This window comes from Ictidomys tridecemlineatus, chromosome 6 (genome assembly GCF_052094955.1).
Source record: "Ictidomys tridecemlineatus isolate mIctTri1 chromosome 6, mIctTri1.hap1, whole genome shotgun sequence".
NCBI lineage: Eukaryota > Metazoa > Chordata > Mammalia > Rodentia > Sciuridae > Ictidomys > Ictidomys tridecemlineatus.
In genome coordinates this window covers 186,194,901-186,214,092 of record NC_135482.1, presented here as the reverse complement: position 1 = coordinate 186,214,092, position 19,192 = coordinate 186,194,901, and the positions used below count along the sequence as shown (strand labels likewise).

The 19,192-nt window shown below is 40.2% G+C and overlaps 1 protein-coding gene across 2 annotated transcripts in view; it reads right to left on the bottom strand.

The window, feature by feature from the left end:
• Hs6st3 (heparan sulfate 6-O-sulfotransferase 3) overlaps positions 1-18,816 on the bottom strand; it is a 653,633-nt gene extending 634,817 nt beyond the window's left edge. The window contains exon 1 of one of the 2 annotated variants that reach the window (XM_040281659.2): positions 17,085-18,816. In XM_040281659.2, the coding sequence (XP_040137593.1) occupies positions 17,085-17,788 (704 nt within the window). In that variant the 5' untranslated portion in view covers positions 17,789-18,816. The remainder of the gene's footprint in view (positions 1-17,084) is intronic. The other variant, XM_005317031.4, reaches the window with a different exon arrangement.
• Positions 18,817-19,192: the final 376 nt, after the last annotated feature.

Sequence of the window (19,192 nt, the reverse complement as noted above, 5' to 3'; positions counted from 1 at the left end):
TCTTTATCCCCAGGGCCTAGCCCAGTACCCAGCACTTGCAGCCTGCTCATACTGTACCTTAGTTAATTATTCCTATCATTGACTTCCGTCAAGAGAGAGACTTCCATCCACCTCTGTGTGCTTAGGACATGTCATAATGAACATTAAGTGTACAGACTTAATAAACATTGGTTGTGGTGCACAGTTCACAGTCTGCATCCTCCTAGCCTAGCTAGGTCTTCATCCCTAGGCCTTTCCTTGATCTCTCTGATACCTCAAAGTCACTAGCACCAGTGTAACTTATTTCACTGCCAAAACACTTCTCTAGAACAGAACAAAGGGATAAGAGATTCTGAATAAATGTAAGTGCTCTCCAAATGTGTAGAGAATAAAGTTTCAGACAAAACACTGGCAAGTCTATCCATGAATGAGGTCCCTTCCACATATAAGCAATGTATCACCTTTGGGAAACTACAAAAATTATCCCCAACTTCTCACAGCCCATGTCATCAAAATTGTAAGTGGCTTGAAATAGTCTAATCTTCCTTTATAAATTTGGACTTTTTTCCTCCAGAAACATCTACTTCTCAGGAACCTATCTGCTGATTTCCAACTCACACCAAATAATCAGACTTGCTCCTTATAAGGTCATCCATCTACTGGAAAATCCGAAGTATCTGGCAACACTAGGACAGAACTGGCCCTCCCAAGGAAAGCATTCAGATAATAGAGGCTTGACATAGGGCTTTAAAATTTAAATATACTTTTAGATTAAAAAGATATCACAAATATTATTTACAAATATTATTGTTTTATTCAGAATGTTGAACAAATTCTGCTGTTTTTCATTAAATGTGATTAAGTAACACAGATAAAGGCAACAGAACTCATGGGCTTAACCCTTCATGGAATGCACCCTGATCTCCTTACTGTCCTGGAGCTCCTACATCCCTCCTGGGATATTGAAATGGAGAGTCTTTGCACTTCCCTGCAGAATGGTATTCAGGTTCTTCCCTCTCTTTGACTTCCTATCCATATTTCTTCTTTTTGTTTTTATTTTTGGCTCTCTTTTCTGCCCTTTATCCCCTTCCTTCCCACAGTTTTACAAAACTGAGCAGCCTAGAGGTCTGACTTTCAGGTGAGTGACTATTTCCATAGTCCTCTGAAGCACATGGCAATGTTTGTCACCTTTACCCACAGAGCTGGCACCAGGGACTGCCTAAGCTCCAGCACCAGGTTTGCTGCTTTGTCTCCCAACTCTACTTTTATTACCATCACTCTTGACGTTAACAAAACCATGGATAATTCATCCACTGTCTTGTCCCTACCATTCTTTCACCTTCTAAGCTGCAAAGGTCTTTCTTTGCTCTACCTCAGGTGCCCATTCACCCAAATCATACAAGGAACAATGTCCACCCTACCATTTCACCTTCAAACACTGTTCTTTGAGCACTGTCTCCTAGAGACCAGCACACTTAAGCCAGCACTCCAGCACTCCTTGCTACTCCCAACCCCAAAAGACCTCTAGCCTCAACTCTGACATAGAATAACTGACCCTATAGCTTTTCTTATTATCTATCACACACCCTCGCATCCTTGCTTATGTCCTAAATGGACTAAATGGCACAGTGTGATACTGTAAATGTTCCTTTGCCACCATCCACAACTCCCTTGCTCCTCACTGGGTAAAACTCCAATTCTGGTTAAAGTCAAGTGTGCACTTAGTCTGTACCTCTACCAAAGCAGTTAAGCATTGCTGAAGAAATCATAAAGCATGTTATGGTTTGGATGTGAGGTGTCCCCAAAAGCTCACGTGTGAGACAATGTAAGAAGGTTCAGAGGAGAAATGACTGGATTGTGAGAGTCTTAACCCAATCAGTGATTTAATGCCCTTATAGGGATTAATTGAGGATTAATTGAATTGGTAGGGTGTGGCTGGAGGAGGTGGAAATTAGGTCATGGCTCTGGTGTATATGTTTTGTATCTGGAGAGTGGAGTTTCTCTCTGCTTTTCATCACTGTGATGTGAGCTGATTCCCTCTGCCACCTTCTCCCGCCATGTTTAGTCTCACCTGGAGCCCTGAGGAATGGAAGCCACCTGCTGTGGACTAAGACCTCTGAAACCGTGAGCCCTCAAATAAACTCTTCCTCCTCTATAATTGTGCTGGTTGGGTCCTTTAGCCACAGCAGTGGGAAAAGATGACTAAATCAGAACATTTGATTTCAAATGTATCATCACAGATACCAAGCAGAACTCACTGCTGCCAGACAACATACTTCCCTAGGGAATGTGTTTTCTCAACTTCTGAGACAATATTCACATCTCTGCTCTCCTCAAATTTCCAATATCCTTTCCCTCCCCTCACCACTGTCAGCTAATGACCTTGCCTGGTATTTCACAGAGAAAACATGTGATCAATCACCTCATCTTTCAATTATCAATCTTACCAATGATCCTGTATCTGTACTCAAAAATCCCATCTGTCTCCATTTCTGTTAAAGGGGGAAGAACAGAAGAAATCCTATGCTCTGTGACTAGATTATCTTTAATCTTCTTTAAAATATCACTCCTACAATCACCCCCTTTGCCTTTTCATTTCTGTTAACACTAAAAATCTGGCTTAGAATTTCTCACAAAGCTACAATATCTGAAGACTTGCCTGAGGATGAAGGATCGCTTTCCAACTTTACTCATACTGCTACTGGAAGGGGGTTTCAGTTCCTCACCAGGTAGGCATCTCTCTGACACTGGCCAAAACATGGCTTCCCTCAGAACAGGGGTGAGGGGGCAACAAAGATGGAAACCACAGTCCTTTTATAACCCAACACCAGAAATAGCATCTCATTCCTTCGGTTTTATTCTACTTATTAGAAAAAAGCCATTAAAGCCAATATTGGGGGCAATATTGACTTCACCTTTTGAAAAGAGGAGTCCCTGGGCACATTTTAATAACTACTACTATTTAATAATTTTAAGTAATTCCAAATTTCTTAGGAAATCAAAAATAATTTCTTCAATCCAGTACATTTTCAGAACCCACTATAAAAGCCCCACTTCCAACCCAATATCATCCCATCTCTCAGGTAATTTCAACCCTTTATTACCTGACTTGTTCAATTTTGCAAATACACACTTTTTCTTTTAAGGACACCCTCCTCATCGCTTTTTTAAACAGTTCTTATTATAGTACCAAGAATCAAATGTTCGATGTACACATTCACCAGCTATTTTGTCTAAAATGCAACTATAATTTTGCTCCTTGAGAGCTAGGACCAAGTTTCCTGTTCAATTTATATCCTCCACAGTGCCTAGTATTGGGCTATATATACAATCAGAAATGAATCAATCAATCAATTCAGCTAGTGAGCTATAAAAATACTTTAAAATAAGACACTATTATAACTCTCTTGTCAACAATCCCATGATTTTATAGTATTTTTTAAATTGTAGGGAATTGGCTGTGTCCGATTTTGCTTGGTGTCACAGTTCTTAGACTCTCTCCCTCCTTTTCCGGCTTCCTGTTAGGAGCATGTCTTCTTATAGCTTAGAACACGTGGCTTGGAGATTCAGTCCCACTCCATTCTCAAACCAACCCAGAATCCTGATTGTGGATGTGAGGGCATTATGTACTCTAATCCTAGATCTGGTCTCCGCTTGTCTTTGCACCTGTACTCTAACCACGGGCTTCTGCACTGTTTTGAAACCCACTTGTTGCCACCTTTTGCCTGTGTTTAACTAGATTCTTTGTTCAGTGCTTGAGTTTCATTTTTGGTAACTGCTTAAGAGTATACTCAGGATTTGTCTTAAGATAAGACAAATCTTAAGATTTTTTTTATTTTAAATAAAATATCTTAAGCTATTTTATTTTTTATTTTTATATTTGTAAGATAAGCAGACACAGATATGACTGTCATGAAGGAAGCAGTTTTTATGCTCACAGATCCCTGGAAGTAAAAGGTACAGCATGCCATGCATGGCCAAAAAGGGAAGCACCAGGGTTGGTCTGAGGGCAGAGGGAAAGGGGGAACATGGAAAAGATCCTTTATCAAGGTTTCCATAGAAATAAAGGCATGAGACAAGGTAAGTATGTTAGACTTGTTTAAGTCATTTTAACAGGGTCTAGGGCATAGAAGCTGCCTCTCACTGCATGAAATCTGGTCTGGGGTGTTTAGGGCAGCCAGTTATAGTCGCCTAGAGGAGCCCATTAAGGGAAGTGGTTAGAGGTAAGGACTCTGGATTGATTGGTTTACATTTGAAAGATATGATATGACAGAAGGTAAATCATTTATTTTCTCTAGAAATTTGCTAGCCCTGGGATGGGTAGCCCATCCAGGGACAGCAAGGCCCCAATGTCAAAGCATGAAACATCACACTGTGAATTCTATGGTTTTCCATCAGTTTGATGACCTTCTTCCAACACTCATCTGATCCTAGGAGTTATGTTTACTTGTAGATTTTGACTCAAGCAAATCTGTCATATCCTAGAAATGATCAGGACCATGCCTCACATATGAAAACCAGCTCATAATAAGAAAAACTATTGGCTAATAGATCTTTATTATTCTACCAAGTCTAGAGTCTAGAAATTTTTATTTTCTGTTCTAAAATAACATTTTGCTTTCTTTGTAATTACTTGCAAAACCAAGTATGTACAGATTTCCACATCCTAAAGTATGTAACAAATTCCCACATCCTAAACCAGCCCCAATGAAGAACACTTACATTCTCAGCTCACTTTTAAGACATATTAAGACAGTTACAATTTATATCTATCATGAAAAGATAAAAGTCTTGAGCAAAAAATTTAAATATGAATGAATTTTAGGATACTTTCCTTAAAATGGCAAAGCATCAATGGAGAAAAAAACAAATAAGGAAAAGAACCTCTGAACCTTGAACTGGGCAATCCCTGAACAAAAGTTTTCCTGATGGGGTCTAAGGGAAAAAATGTATGGATTCAGATAAGTCTTTTGTGACATATTATTTCATGTTTTAAAAGAAGCTGGTCATTACTCTAACAAGTTGTTAAGCTGAATGTGTTTTGTACATTTTCAACTTCATCTTTGTCATTCTTGATTTTTTAAACATTCTATAAAAGCTGAATAATATATTCATTGCATTTCCAAAATCCAACTTGCCTTCCTTTTTCATTTTATATCAAAAGACCTCTCACTATCAATGTAAATTTAAATTTGTATAGCAGTTTAGACTTTGAAAAGTGCCTCCATACTCATTTCTTAACCCACAGCAACTCTAAAAATGGGGAGGAAGTGCATATTCTCATTCAAATTGTCTAATAAATTAATAAATGCTTTCTTTTTTTTTGGGGGGGGGGTGGTAGTCAGCCAGCATTTATTTGACAGCCATTATGTACCAGGCACTATTCTAGGTGCTGAAGATGCAGAAGAAAATAAAATTAAATCACCATCTTCAGGTAATGCTGGCAGGAAAGGACATAATGAAGAAATAAAAAAGTAAATGAGAAAGCCCCAATTCAAACCCCAGTTCTCTCATTATGAACTTACAGCTCTGTGCAGGTTACTCCTCTTCCTCCCTAAACTATCCAATGCAAAAGTCCTCTTTGACATAAATTTTTGTAGTTTGAATTCTCTGATTCTTATCTCTTTGAATTTCCAAAAGGTCTCAGATTTCTCCCATTCTCAAAATTGATTCAGTTGTCTCCTGTCAAAACATCATTCAGTAACTATCCTGCTCAGAACAATATTGTAGATAATTATGAAGAACTCTCTATACTTATCCTACCCCCCAAAACAAGATAAAAGAAGTCAACTTGAATGTAAAATAGTAATTACTAGAGGTTAGGAGGGGAAGAGAGAAAGCAAATAAAGAGAGGTTGGATTCGATCCACGCACTCCATGTGTGTGTACTTAAATATCACGCCAAACCTCATTAATAAGCACTATTAACATATGTTAATCAAAAATAAAATAAAAAGGGGCTGGGGTTGTGGCTCAGCGGTAGCGTGCTTACCTGGCATATGTGACGCACTGGGTTGGATTCTCAGCACCACATACAAATAAATAAAATAAAGGTCCATCAATAACTAAAAAAAAAAATTTAAATAATAATAAAATAAAAAATACATTCACACTTGGAAAAATACATACCTTAAAACTTTAAAGTACAAATTAATAACCTTCAAGAGCATACACATTTAATTATTAGCAGTTCTCTGCCTACAGACTTTCTGTAGGAGAGCATTTCAAATTACTCCCCTTTGCCTGTTTTCCATCTCACAGCACTCACTAGTAAGTTAACTTGTTCCATGTATCATTAGTAATTCATGACTTGCTTGTGAAAGTGCAGGGACAGCACTACTACAGACCTAATACAATGAATATCTTATTAGGAAGAAATTAACAAATGAATTGTTACTGATCAATAGGTGTTGAAGAGAAAATTACAATGATAGTAAAACCTAAATAATTTATACACAGTATTGATTTTTTCATTACATTAATTATTCTTTATAGCACACATAAGGAACTTGGAGAATAAAACTGTCAAAGCAGAGAAATTTATCTGTATTAGTGTTTTAGGCTCAAGTCTGAATTTAAAAGACAAAGAACAGGCCATGATCACAAATATTTTTAGAACGCATCCAATAATAAATTTGATGTTTCCAATGTACCTGAGTTTCTCCATGGTGTCAGAGGTTTTCATTCACAAGTGTTTTTTTGCATTTATCAATGAGAATAGTAATATAAATCTCTTCTAATACAAATATTAGAAATAGAAATAACTATTAATTCACCTCTTTCATCATATTCATAGAAGGCATAATAAGGAACCTGATGAAGCTGTGAGGGACAGAAAATCTTCCCTGACACCTTCTCCAGATTTTTTAAGTTAATAGGACTTAAGTCCAGTTCAATGAAGTACAAATTCTCTACAACTAGTAATTTTCATAGCCATCACAAGACAATTCCTGAGGCAAATTTACTGTGATAAGTAACTCTTCCCATAAAAACAAGGGTCCAAAGATTACCCCCTTTCTTACATGTCATTGCTGCCTATAGTCATGGCATATAATGGGACACTAAGGAAAAACAAAAGAGAGAGAACTGTGTATAAAGGTGGACCAAGAAAAAGACAGCATAGGGTATTATATTCTCCAGGGATGGCCCTATTCCCAGAAACTCAAAATCTGTTAAAACAGATTTAACATCCACAGCCATCCCAACAGATGTGATACATACAGATATTCCATTGAATATTGTTTTGTTATCTATCAATATGTATATAAACGAGCTTTTCTGTGGCATTTGACTCTCAGGATTAAAGCATAATTCCTTCTTGGGTCTAGTTTCATCAGATATCAATTTTAATTATTTTCCATTATCTAATAATAATAAAGTTATACATTCTGCAGAGAAACATGCAAAATGCACACTTTTCATACATATCACATCTCCCCCAAAATAAAAACAAAAATAGTATTTCAAAGTCCTTTAAAATTGAACCTAAATACAATAGAATAATTTCATATGTGACATAATTTTTTTCTTCCCTCACATTTTCCTTTTGAGAGACTTAAAGCTCATAAATGTTACTCTGAAGAATCTTAATGCTCTTGGAAGAAAATCTAAGCAACAGAAAGCATCTCATTTCATAAATATGTTTTTGCAAACTATACCCAGTTTTGCACACTACTTGTCATGCCTAAACTAATATTATTATGTAACTCCAAATTTATAAACTGCCATAGATATAATATAAAATGTGTTGTCTACAGTGCATCTTTTTTTTAAGAGAGAGAATTTTTTAATATTTATTTTTTAGTTTTCGGCAGACACAACATCTTTGTTTGTATGTGGTGCTGAGGATCGAACCCGGGCCACACGCATGCCAGGCGAGTGCGCATGCCAGGAGAGCGCACTACCGCTTGAGCCACATCCCCAGCCCTACAGTGCATCTTGATACAAATTTAACTGCCCAAATCTGTCACTTTACCAGCTCATTCTTATGTGCTAAGGTGACAAATACCTAAATTTAGCATTATTTTTAATACTCAGCAAAAAGTCTCTTGCCTATGGTGGCTGTTCTTTTGAAAGTGTTTTTGTTTTTGTTGTTGTTGTTATTATTGATTTTTCTGTATTCACTATTCTTTAGGTAGAAACTCTGATCCATGAAGAGGACACTTGGTACAGGTACTAAAATATAGTATCGGTTCTTGTCTCATCTGTTGAACAAAACCAAGGCATCCATAAAATGAATTAGAAGAAACTTCAAACTATTTTAAGACACTGTGAAAGTTGTTTTCTGATTTCATTCCTCCCAATCCCAGCAACTCCAAATCCATTTCCATCTTCCTCTGCCTTGCCACAGGCCAAGGAACAAACACATCAACTAGCTCTTGTGCTGATAGCCTCCAGTAGATTCACTCAGTGGAAGACAATGGAAAAAATGGACAGGTGGGAAGAGAACATGGTCCAGGAATATCCTCCCCACACTTCATTTCTCCTCAGGCCTATAGTTATGGCAGTTGTTTCTTTCCACAAACCTCTTCTTAGGTTTCCGCAGAGACGTATCTTCTGCTAGCCCCCAGAAGACAACAGATATGATAAAGCCTTTCTCTCCATTTGCTACTTCACAGACTCAGTTGCCCCCTTGTTACTAGTTACAAGGTACCTGGAGGTCCAATACTGGTTCCATTACCTCTGTTCATAATTACGTAGCAAGTTCCTTCAAAATCCCCAAAGGGGCTTCTGTTTGCCAAGATTCTGGCTAATAAAGCTGGTAACGGTGTAAAACAGCATCATGATACAGAAGAAGAAGGTATAAGTAAATAAATGTACAGCAGCAGCATTTAAATATACTTGCACTTCAAATCAGATGGTCTCCTGGATAGTTGATTACTTCCCACAAATGCACTAATGAGGCAAACCACTGCACACAAGACGAATTTCTGTCTTCTACATTCAATGTTCCCTTCTTTCTGCTTTGGTTCTTTTAGCCCTTCTTCACCTTGACTGTTTTTGCCTTCTCTCCTTCTTCTGTGGCACCCTTCTAATTTATACTCCAGATGACCACTGTCTGCTCTCTTCCTTGGCTTGTCACCTTATACTTTACTGTATTATAGAGATCTTCAGACTATACTCACACATTAAGTTAGTACGTGTCTTTCTAAGTCTAGGTTTTCACTTTTGAAGTAAATCCATAAAAGTTTACAGGTTTCTAATTAGAGTCCACAAAATACAGATGTCATCATACAAGTAAGTGTACAGATACATATTCAGAGCCTTGAACACTTTGGAAGAAATATTCTGTAAATCTAATACATAAATATTAAGGATATCAATGTGATCAGCCTTTATACCATCTTGGATTTATAAAGAAACTAGAATGTAGGGGCAAACACATACAGCATAAAATGCCAAGGTTCTGGAAAAAATAACACTGTAGTTATCAATAAAAAAATGGCAAGATATTCATAATAGTAATGAACTACAAATATTATGTGCTCTCAGGCAACTAATTCCATTTCACTGCAGGAATGTTTCATGTATGAATTTCATTGTATGTGTTAAACATTTTTATTGCTGTTTCATTAATTTCCCATAAAAAATAAAACAATAAGCTGGGGGAAAAGCTGCAAGTTTCCATTCAGCAGTAGTCACTGAGTGCCCATGGAGTATCCATGGAGTCCTAAGAATTAACATTTAATTTTTATCTTTTATAGTTTTTCTTTGCATTGTAACTTGCAAGTTCATTTTTGCATTATTTATAATGAAAATTTCCAGATTCAAAAAGGATAATACAAGCTTACTTATAATTTTATCATTACACAAAACAACATGTATGTATAAGACAAATCCCATAAAAAAATAGCTAACACATAAGATTTCCTGTGTTCCAAGAGAACCACATGGATTATTAATGCTCACAGCAAAATTTTACTCTAACTACTCCCATTTTCCTTTTTTTAAAATTTATTTTTTAGTTGTACACAATACCTTTGTTCATTTTTTTTATGTGGAGCTAAGGATCAAACCCAGGGCCTCACGAATGCTAGGCATGCGCTGTACCTTTGAGCCAAGGTTCTGGAAAAACCTTTCTAGAGAAGGAAATGGCAGAGAAGAACAGATAACTGACTCAATCCAAGGTTACATGGCAGTGAGTGATTAAGCCAGATGAAAATCCAGGAGGTTTGACTTAGGAGTCCACGCTCTTAAACATCACTCTAATTGAATTCAGAAATCAGACAGCAACACGATTTTCAGTAATTTTCAGTGGCTAATATTTGTTATTGGTTTCCTCTAACTTCTCTTAAGAACTATTTTCTAATTCAAAATCTCTTCCTGCTGCCCTTCAATATCATAACCTCCAACTGCCAACAACTCAACCATCTAGCTTAGAACAGTAGTAATACCTAGTCTGTATATAACAGAGGTTATATACACTTCTCTCATCCTTTCATCCTAGATCAGAGTCCCCATCCTCTCAATTTAGGCTGATTTTTCTTCTAAAGTAAAAATGAATGATGGAATTAACTTTCCTAAAAGGCATCTGTTTGTCCCCAAATGAACTTCTGATTTGCGGCACACTGTCTGATAGGAGAAACTTCCTAACATTGCCCAATAAACCCTGGCCTCCATACTTACTTTAACTCCTCTTTTAGAGAATGAGGGGAGTTGATACCTTAACTAATTATGAAAGTCAACCAATAAAAATTAGAATTTTCACCTGAGATAATAGTCTTTGACACAAAGCATTAACTCCATTTTCTAAAGGACCACAATCTTGTCAAGTTACATTGATATTTTTAAAAGGTAATCTAAAAGCTAACATTTACTGAGCATCTTCTATGGGTTAACCTCTGTACTAGGTACTCTATATGTATTTACCAGCAAGTGTATTTACCAGAGGAAGTCAAAAACAAATAATACTGCCTAAGTTAATAAATAGCATATTTTCTGACATTTAGGTAAATGCTTAGTTATAATTTAAACAATGTTATATTAGCTAATCAAAATCAATTGTAAAGGTATATATCATATCACAAATTCAAAAACAAGATAAGTGATTACTACAAAATATTAACACAGGCTCCCCATTTAATTGCTTTCATACTGAACCAATTTCTAGGCCCAATAATTTATTTTGTGACTCTTAAAATCACATTAGAATTTGCCTGTCTCAATTAAACTGTTTAATTCATTATTGAGCATAAATAACTTTCAAATGACACAAGCTTCTGATTGTCTTTAGTCAAAATGAGATGAAAATAATTAGCTTTGGGGAATAATAACGTTAAGAGTCTAAGATTAAGCAAAACCATGTTATCAGTGGCTAAATTTTCCTAGCTTCTAATTATTACATGAAAATTTCTATTTCTCTAAAATCAACCCAATCAAATATCTCAAGGTGACTAAAAAGAAAAAGGCAAAAGAATAAATCATCTATTACCATTGACTACTTCCAATTTATATCCTTGCCGCTCACAAAAACTGAATGAGTTTAATTTAACCTCTTTCTGATTTATAGCAAATATTGGTAGCTTGAAGCAGAAGCAATACTTTAAGAAACCCCGTAATGAACAAATAAGTGGATACGGCATACAGACAGTCTCTTATCTCTTAGTTTTACACTGCCACACAAACCTTATGGTAAAAATTAACCTTCTTGGCAGTTCAACATTTCTAATTAGAAGAGACATCAAACAGATTATGCTTTAGAAAGCAGCACAGGCTATAACATTCTGGAATATTTGAAACAGAGCCCTACAGATGCTGTATATATTTTAGTCTGGTGTCTAAAGGAAAAGCAATAACCAGAAGATGTTTCAAAGTGGTTCTGGTATTTTTGTGGAGAGTTGTGTTACATTTTCTCATCTCATATTTTTTGTACTCATTATTAAGAAGCAGGCAGTTTAGTACACAGGGTTCATTTATTGCTTTTGGCCCTGAATGTGTAAAATAGTCACCATCAGATTGTGCTTTACCAAAAGTTTCCTAGATAGAAATACTTACAAATTCTGGAGGATGGACTATTCTTCTCTTGTCTATGCATGAGGTAGGAAAGGGGAGACAAAAGATACCCTGCACTCATCTTAGATCCATAAAATAGAAGGCCACTCAGGTTAAGCCCTCCCCAAAGATTTCCTCCTACCACATCAGTAGCTCCCCAGCCACTTTGAAGGTTTTCGCTACTGGGGGACACGCCACGCCACTTCACACAACGGCTCATGCTCATGTTAGACAGTTAAAATCTTATAAATTCTTACTCTGAGTTGAAATTCCATTGCTTCTTAACCTAATTCTATTCTTTAGAGTGATACAGAACAACTCTCCTCTACCTTCTATATAATCCTCTGAGTATTTGAAGACAAGCTTTATGTCTTTCTATATTTTTTCCATCTCCATATTAAACATTACCAATTCCTTCAATAAAATCTCACATGAACATGGTTTCCAGATGTTGCTGATAAATTTGAGTTGCAGTTTGACTCTAAAATTTCCCTAATGTGAATACAAAGAAGAGATCTGAAGATTCATTTATTTCTAATTTATTTGCATCTTTAGTCAACAAATTGGAGGGACTGTCCAGAACTCCATAGGCTCAGGAGCTGTATTCTTTCTGATAACTGATGCCCCCACTCCCAATGCACACACATGCAAGCAGGCTTTCTCCCTTTCTCCCTTTTTCTTCCCCTCCTCCCTGTCTTACCACCACCACCACCACAGATACACACACATCCCAGTCATAGAGGTAGTTCTGTAATACAAGAACAGTCAAAGAACACTGTCTCTCCAGCCACAATGATTGGCTGAAAGAACACACAAGCTGAAATTTGTCAGTTATTCTCCAAGACTTCTCAGAAAAGAAACTCTCAAGGAACTCAGAGAAGGCCTGCTTTCCTCTTGGCTTGCTGAGCTATTAGATGTGAAGGTCATTCATCCACCTCATGGAATGAGCACAATTTAGTAGAAGGAGATCACTATGCAAAAGAGTGTGGGGACAGAGATCCTAGTTCCAGTCAGTCCTGAAACCACCTCTACTCTTTCCTGGGGAGTAGTAACATAAGTAACTCCGCTCTGGCTGGATTAAGTTTGAGTTAGGTTTGTATCACTTATAACATAGAGATAGGTCTAATATAATATCCAGATGGCTCCTATTGAAATAAGACCAATGGCATACAGGTCATAAAGCAGAAAGATTGCCACCCAACCTATAAGAGGATGTGATGGGATATCTTCCAGCATTATTTAAGAATTGGCATTATACTCACCTAACAAAATCTGTCTGTCTTCTCTAACTGCCTAGGCTCCATGGGACTGACACTGCTCAAAATTCTAAGACCATCATCATGCCTGGCACATAGTAAATAGGTACTTAAAATACCTTCTCCTACAGAGACAAACTGATGATGAAGTAGGCAAAACACTGAATTTAAATTATGAAAACAAAATATGAATTCCCTGGAGAAACCCTAAGCATATCATTTCACCTTTTTAGAGTTAGATTACTCATGAAAACTGTGGGACTAGATTATCTCTTTGGTCTTTTTTTAGCCACAAAATGGTATGTTTCTATCCATACTCAGTAACCAAGGATCAGTTCATGCATATTAAGAGGAAAAACATTCAGTAAAAAAGAAAGAAGTCTAAGATAGTGTGAAACAATAACATACCAAGTAATAATTGGGAGTAAAAAAAAAGCAACACAAAACTAACAGGAAGAAGTTATCTGTAATATGAGAAAAGAAGTCATTCAGATGTGCCATCTGCCTATTAGCTTCCTGTCTTATTCTAAGCAATTTGTGATTAGAAATTACTTCTGTGCTGGATCCACACTGCTAACCCAGAGGCTTGCTCCTTCATGAGCAAGTGTAATTTCCATGATGGATCCTTCAACCCTTCCAGACGTCCCTTTTCAGAGTAGCACTCTTGCTTGGGCCTTTCTCCCAGATTTTCCTACCTCCTCTCACCATTTCAAATAGTTTTTTTTTCATAAATAGAATGCCTATTATATTGTGTGTACCCCATCCCCTGCTCCTTATCCTGCCCCCTGCAATGATTAATGTCCAAATTCCATAATTTCCAATTTATTGCTTAAATTTAGAACTTAGGATTCTCAGTACAAAAATAAATAAATAAAATGGCATCTCTATAAGTAAGTCAAGGTAACCCATTTATACCCAAGCTGCTCTAAGGAACTGACCTCAGATCCTTTTGGGAAAAAAGGCCTTTATTAGGAAAAATATTATTAAAATTAGCAACTAATATCACAGTACTACTATATATCACATATTAAGTCTTAAGTACTGTATACCAGCAGTTTATACTATGCATATAAACTATGCTAAGCATTTTACATATATTAGCTCATTTAGTTCTCATAATATCTCTGTAAGGGACATTCTAATTATTCAAATTATTCTAATTATTTAAAGGTGAAGAATCTGAAGCTCAGAAAGAGTAACTTACTGGTTACATGGCTGGTTAATACAAGGACCACATCCATCTGTCTCCAGATTCCTAGCTGTTACCCATTACTTGATCCATAAGGGCACTGATCTTTGAGAGAAATGAGGAGGAGGTACCAAGGGAGGATCAAAAGCAGAGAGCCTAGGCAAATAAAATCAGCAGGATCTACTTCTCAGTTTTGCTTAGAGCCAGCCCTATTTGAAATAGAACCTTGTTCCCATTATGTAGCAATAGATTATCTGCCATTTTGCATTGTGAAAATGTACCCTCCATTATCCAGGCTAATCTGGTTGACTGTAGAACGCTGTACACAAACATTACAATGACAGACAACTAATTCAGTCTTCTCTGCTAGGAAGATGCTAAGGTTAACATCTTTTCAACTTTATTCCTATAGCTTTGGATGCAGGGTGCTTCACTTATTTCACAACGATTCCTTCCTAGAGAAGAAAAGCAATTGAGAATTGCTGGGAAAAAGAGAGGATAGTATTTTTAAAAAAAGAGGATTATAAAAAGTGATACAAACAAAATACTACCATAAGAATTTTTTGAAGAAAATTGGGGCTGGGGTTGTGGCTCAGCAGTAGAGTGCTCATCTAGCACGTGCAAGGCCCTGGGTTGTTCGATCCTCAGCACCACATAAAAATAAATAAATAAAAATATTGTGTCCAACTAAAAAAATAAATATTAAAAAAAGAAAACCAGTATAAGTGAATTGAGTATTTGATAACTTGTGATTTGGAGAGAAATTAATATTTATGATCCATCACTAAATAAAGGAAATAATTACACTGTGCCATATAAATAATATGTTTAAATGGTCAAGCTGAAATTTTCCTACATTATGAAATAGAGATATTCAGTATTTCCTACAGAAGTAACACCTTACTGTTTGTGATCTATGCAGGGCTTCATTTAATGGCAGCATCATTTCATCACTCAGCAAAAAAGCCAATTATTTTTACATTCTGGGCCCTCCTCTAACTTCTAAATCTTCATCTATTCACTAAGACATTGGTTTAAAAAAATGAATCCCTACTAAACAGTCATTAGGTATTTCTGTGTGATAATAAAAGTCTCAGTTTTAGTGAAATAATAGCTAGGAAGCACACTAGCAAACTCTGGTGTCAAACAGGAATAAATAATATCTAAATAAAAAGAATACAGCATAGGATGAAATATAACAGATGAACTCACTTAAGTGAGCATGCTTATGTTAAAAAGTTTGGAAGTAATACTTGGCTGTTTTAGGACCAAATGAAGTGGCAGAATCTAAAATAACATACCATTAAAATTTTTTAAAAAGAAGGTTCCAAAGTATCCTACTGAGAGACTCTAATGCCCTCATTCCAAGCCCAGTCAGTTTCTTATTCTAATCAATTTCCACGAAACAGGGAAAGAAGCAGGGAGGAGAGAGAGTATTTGAAAAACTACCAGAGTAAAAAAAAAAAAAAATCCTATAATGAAATTTTGCTCATACTTGGAGAAATGAAGTAGAATTAGATGCTTCAGTGGCGGCGAATTCCAGAATCTGGGTAGTTTCCAGTAAATGAAGCTTTTCCATAATGTCAAATGCAAAAGCTGTCTGATACCAACATTACTGAGCCGAGTGTTTAAATTCCTATTTCCTTAACACCAAATTGTTTGAACCTTTGAGATAAAAACTTCAATAAACTAGTGTTCCAAGCTTTTAATATTTTAGTCCCTTGAGCAAGCATGTCAGATTAATCTTCAGATTGCAATGGGCATAAAGAGCATTCAACCAAATTCTTAAACCCATGCCTCTCTCAAAGGATGTTAATAGCATAAGCAGTTTCATTGACTATTAGATTTCAAACTTTCCTAATCTTCAACTGCGTTACCACTTTCTAAAAGGGGGGCGGAGTGGGGGGGGAGGAGCCATTAAAGCAAAGTATGTTACTTATGTGATCTTTGTACCCACTCAGTTAGTATAGCACACTGCCAGGCACACCGTAGGCATTTAACAAATATTTTTGAAAAAATTTGATAGAATAGCCTGAGAGAGAGTGGAAATCTTGCTGAGAACAGCATGAGCCCAAATCCTGGCACTGCTGGGTAACAAAGACCATCTCCAGAATTAGGGTTATCGATATAAAGCAGGAATTTGCGGGTGGATCTTCAAAGAGCCATCAGGAGGATTGTTTTCTGAGCTGGTGGGCAGTCACCCAAGAGCCACTTATGAAGAGATTATATTCCTCTCCTCTATATCATGCCTGGAAAACTCCTGCCCTCCACCACCACCACCTCCCCCTGCCTTTTCCTGGGTTTGGGGTTCCGCCACAGAACTTAAGTGTAAGATTCCAGCCTCTGGTCTAACCAGCCCCCGATCCCATAGCCATTCCAAGGTGTTCATTGAGCAGACAGGATACACAGCACACGACAGCTCCCTACACCTTCGAAGGTGAAAGCAGGAGGTGGGAGGGGGTAGCGGAAAGCAGGGGGAACTAAAGAACTGGTGAGTTCAAGATCCCGGCGCTAACCAGAGATTTCTCATCCCTCACCCAAAGCCTCGGCCCCAACCGCTACAAAAGGCTGACAGGGAACTCGGGGCCGCCTGGGGCCGGGACTTGGGGGAAAGGGGCAGCACTTGGGGCAGCAAGGTAGCAGGAAGCTAGACGGGACATGGGACAGTACCTGGTGTGGCTGTGGTTGCGGGGGCAGTCCTTCTTCTCCATGATGGCCGGCACGCAGTTGGTGAGCTCAGTCCAGTCCGCATGCAGCCCGCAGCTCCAGCCGGTGGAGAAGCGGGAGAAGAGCCACGTCTCCTTCTTGCCGGGCCGGTGGCAGGTGCACTTCTTCTGGCCGGCTTTGCAGCTACAGGGCTGCTCCAGCCGGATGTTCTTCACCAGGTGCCGGCCGAACGTAGTGCCCCCGGTCTTCTGGATGTGCAGGAACACGATCACGTCGCGCCCTTTAATGTTGAAATCCACGAAGCGAGTCAGGTCCTTCAGGGTGAAGTTGAAGCGCGGCACGAAACGGGGCAGGGACCCGTTTTCGGGGGCCTCGGGGTCCGGCTCCTCTTCCTCTTCTTCCTCCTCCTCCTCTGGATCCCCCGGCTCCTCGTCTTCGTCCTCCGGCGCCGAGACCCCCTGCATCCCTTCGGGCGGCCCCCGGGGCGGCGGCGGCAGCTGGGGCCGCCGCTCCCACTCCTCCGGAGGCGCCTGTGCGCGGCGGGCGGGACTCGGGGCGGCTGGCGGGCGGGCCTCCCCCGCGCGGGGCTGCTCCCCGAAGTTGGTGCAGGAGCTGGTGCAAGAGGGGGACACGTACTGGTACATGATGACCACGAAGAGGAGAGTGAGCACCGGCGTCAGCAGCCACTTGTTGAACCTTTCATCCATGGTCCCGCTCTCAGGCCGGCAGGTGAAGCGGCGGCGGCGGCGGCGGCGATGGCTGCAGCGGCGCGGACCGGCGCCTGCTCGGAAGTTTCGGGGACTCCGGGGCGCGGCTCGGAGCCCGCCGCTCCTCCATGCCCCTGACGCCGAGGCGTGTGGCTGGCTGGCGGCCCCGCAGCACTCGCGGGCTGACGAAGCCGGGGCCTGTGAGCCGAGCAGGAAAGGCGGGCGCCGGCGCGCGCGGCTGCGGCTGCGGCGTGGAGCGCCCTACACTCCCGGGGGCGCCGGGCTCGGCCGGCTCCTCGCTCCCGCCCGGGCGCGGCGCGGCGCTCTCAGGCGACACAGAGCATCCCGCCGCCGGCTCGCAGACGCTCAGGCGCTGGGAAGCGGGGATCGGGACCTGGACCTGCCCGGGGCAGCCGGGCAGCTGGGCTGCTGTGGCCGCGAGCGCAGGGGCTGCATGAGGCTCGCCAGGGCGCCCGCCAAGGGCGAAGGCGCGGCCCGGCCCCGCCGCCCCAGGCGACCGTGGCACCGCGCCCCTCTCGAGTACCCAGCACCTTTGCCCGTAGGTCGCCAGGCGCGGGATCTTCGAGGGCGGACGGCGCCCGCCGCAAGTTTGCAGAGCAGCCCCCTCAGCGGCAGCGGGCGACGCGCCTCTGCGGAGCCGCCTCTCCTGGATAGTCGCACTGCTGCTTCGGGTTGGTCAGCCCAGGAGCAGGGACGTAGACACTCTCTCACACACAGGCTGGCACAGCCACAACCCGCCAGCCGGTGTGACAGGAGCCCTGCTACCCGCAGCAAAAAAACCTGCCCTAGGTACGGAGCATGCGCCAAAGCCTTCCCCAGCCCCGGAGGAGTTTCCAGGGGAGGAGTCCGGGGCTCCGAGGGGCTCGGGGGCGGCAACTGGGGGTGGGAATCCCTTCAGCCTGGAGCGAAGAAAGATTTGGCAGAAAGGCTAAGGTGCAGCGAGAAACAGCCCCGAGGAGGGCGTCTCTGGTGCTGATCTGACACCTCTACATGGCAGCTTTCTCAGTTTGAGAGTGGACAGAACCTGGGCGGCCTTCTTTACAGAAATAACGTCTCAAACCGCTGAAGGAACCACCTAAACTAGACTTAACACGGATTCGCTGGCTCCTCCTTGGGCAGGGGAAATTGCTCCCCAAGACATCCTTAACTGGTGCTCAAAATTTATTTCGGTCCTTTCTCAACTATGAACTTACCTATGCCCAACTCCACTCTGTTTATTCAACCAGCATCCATTAGATGCCTTTTGTATATGAGACTCTGTGTTCAATGCACATTTCATTTCTTCCAGCTCCGGACTGTCCAGTCCACAACCATGCAGAACATACTGGTTTAGTGATCACCTTCTAAATTCATTCTACTAATGTGCACTGGGTTTCTTAATGT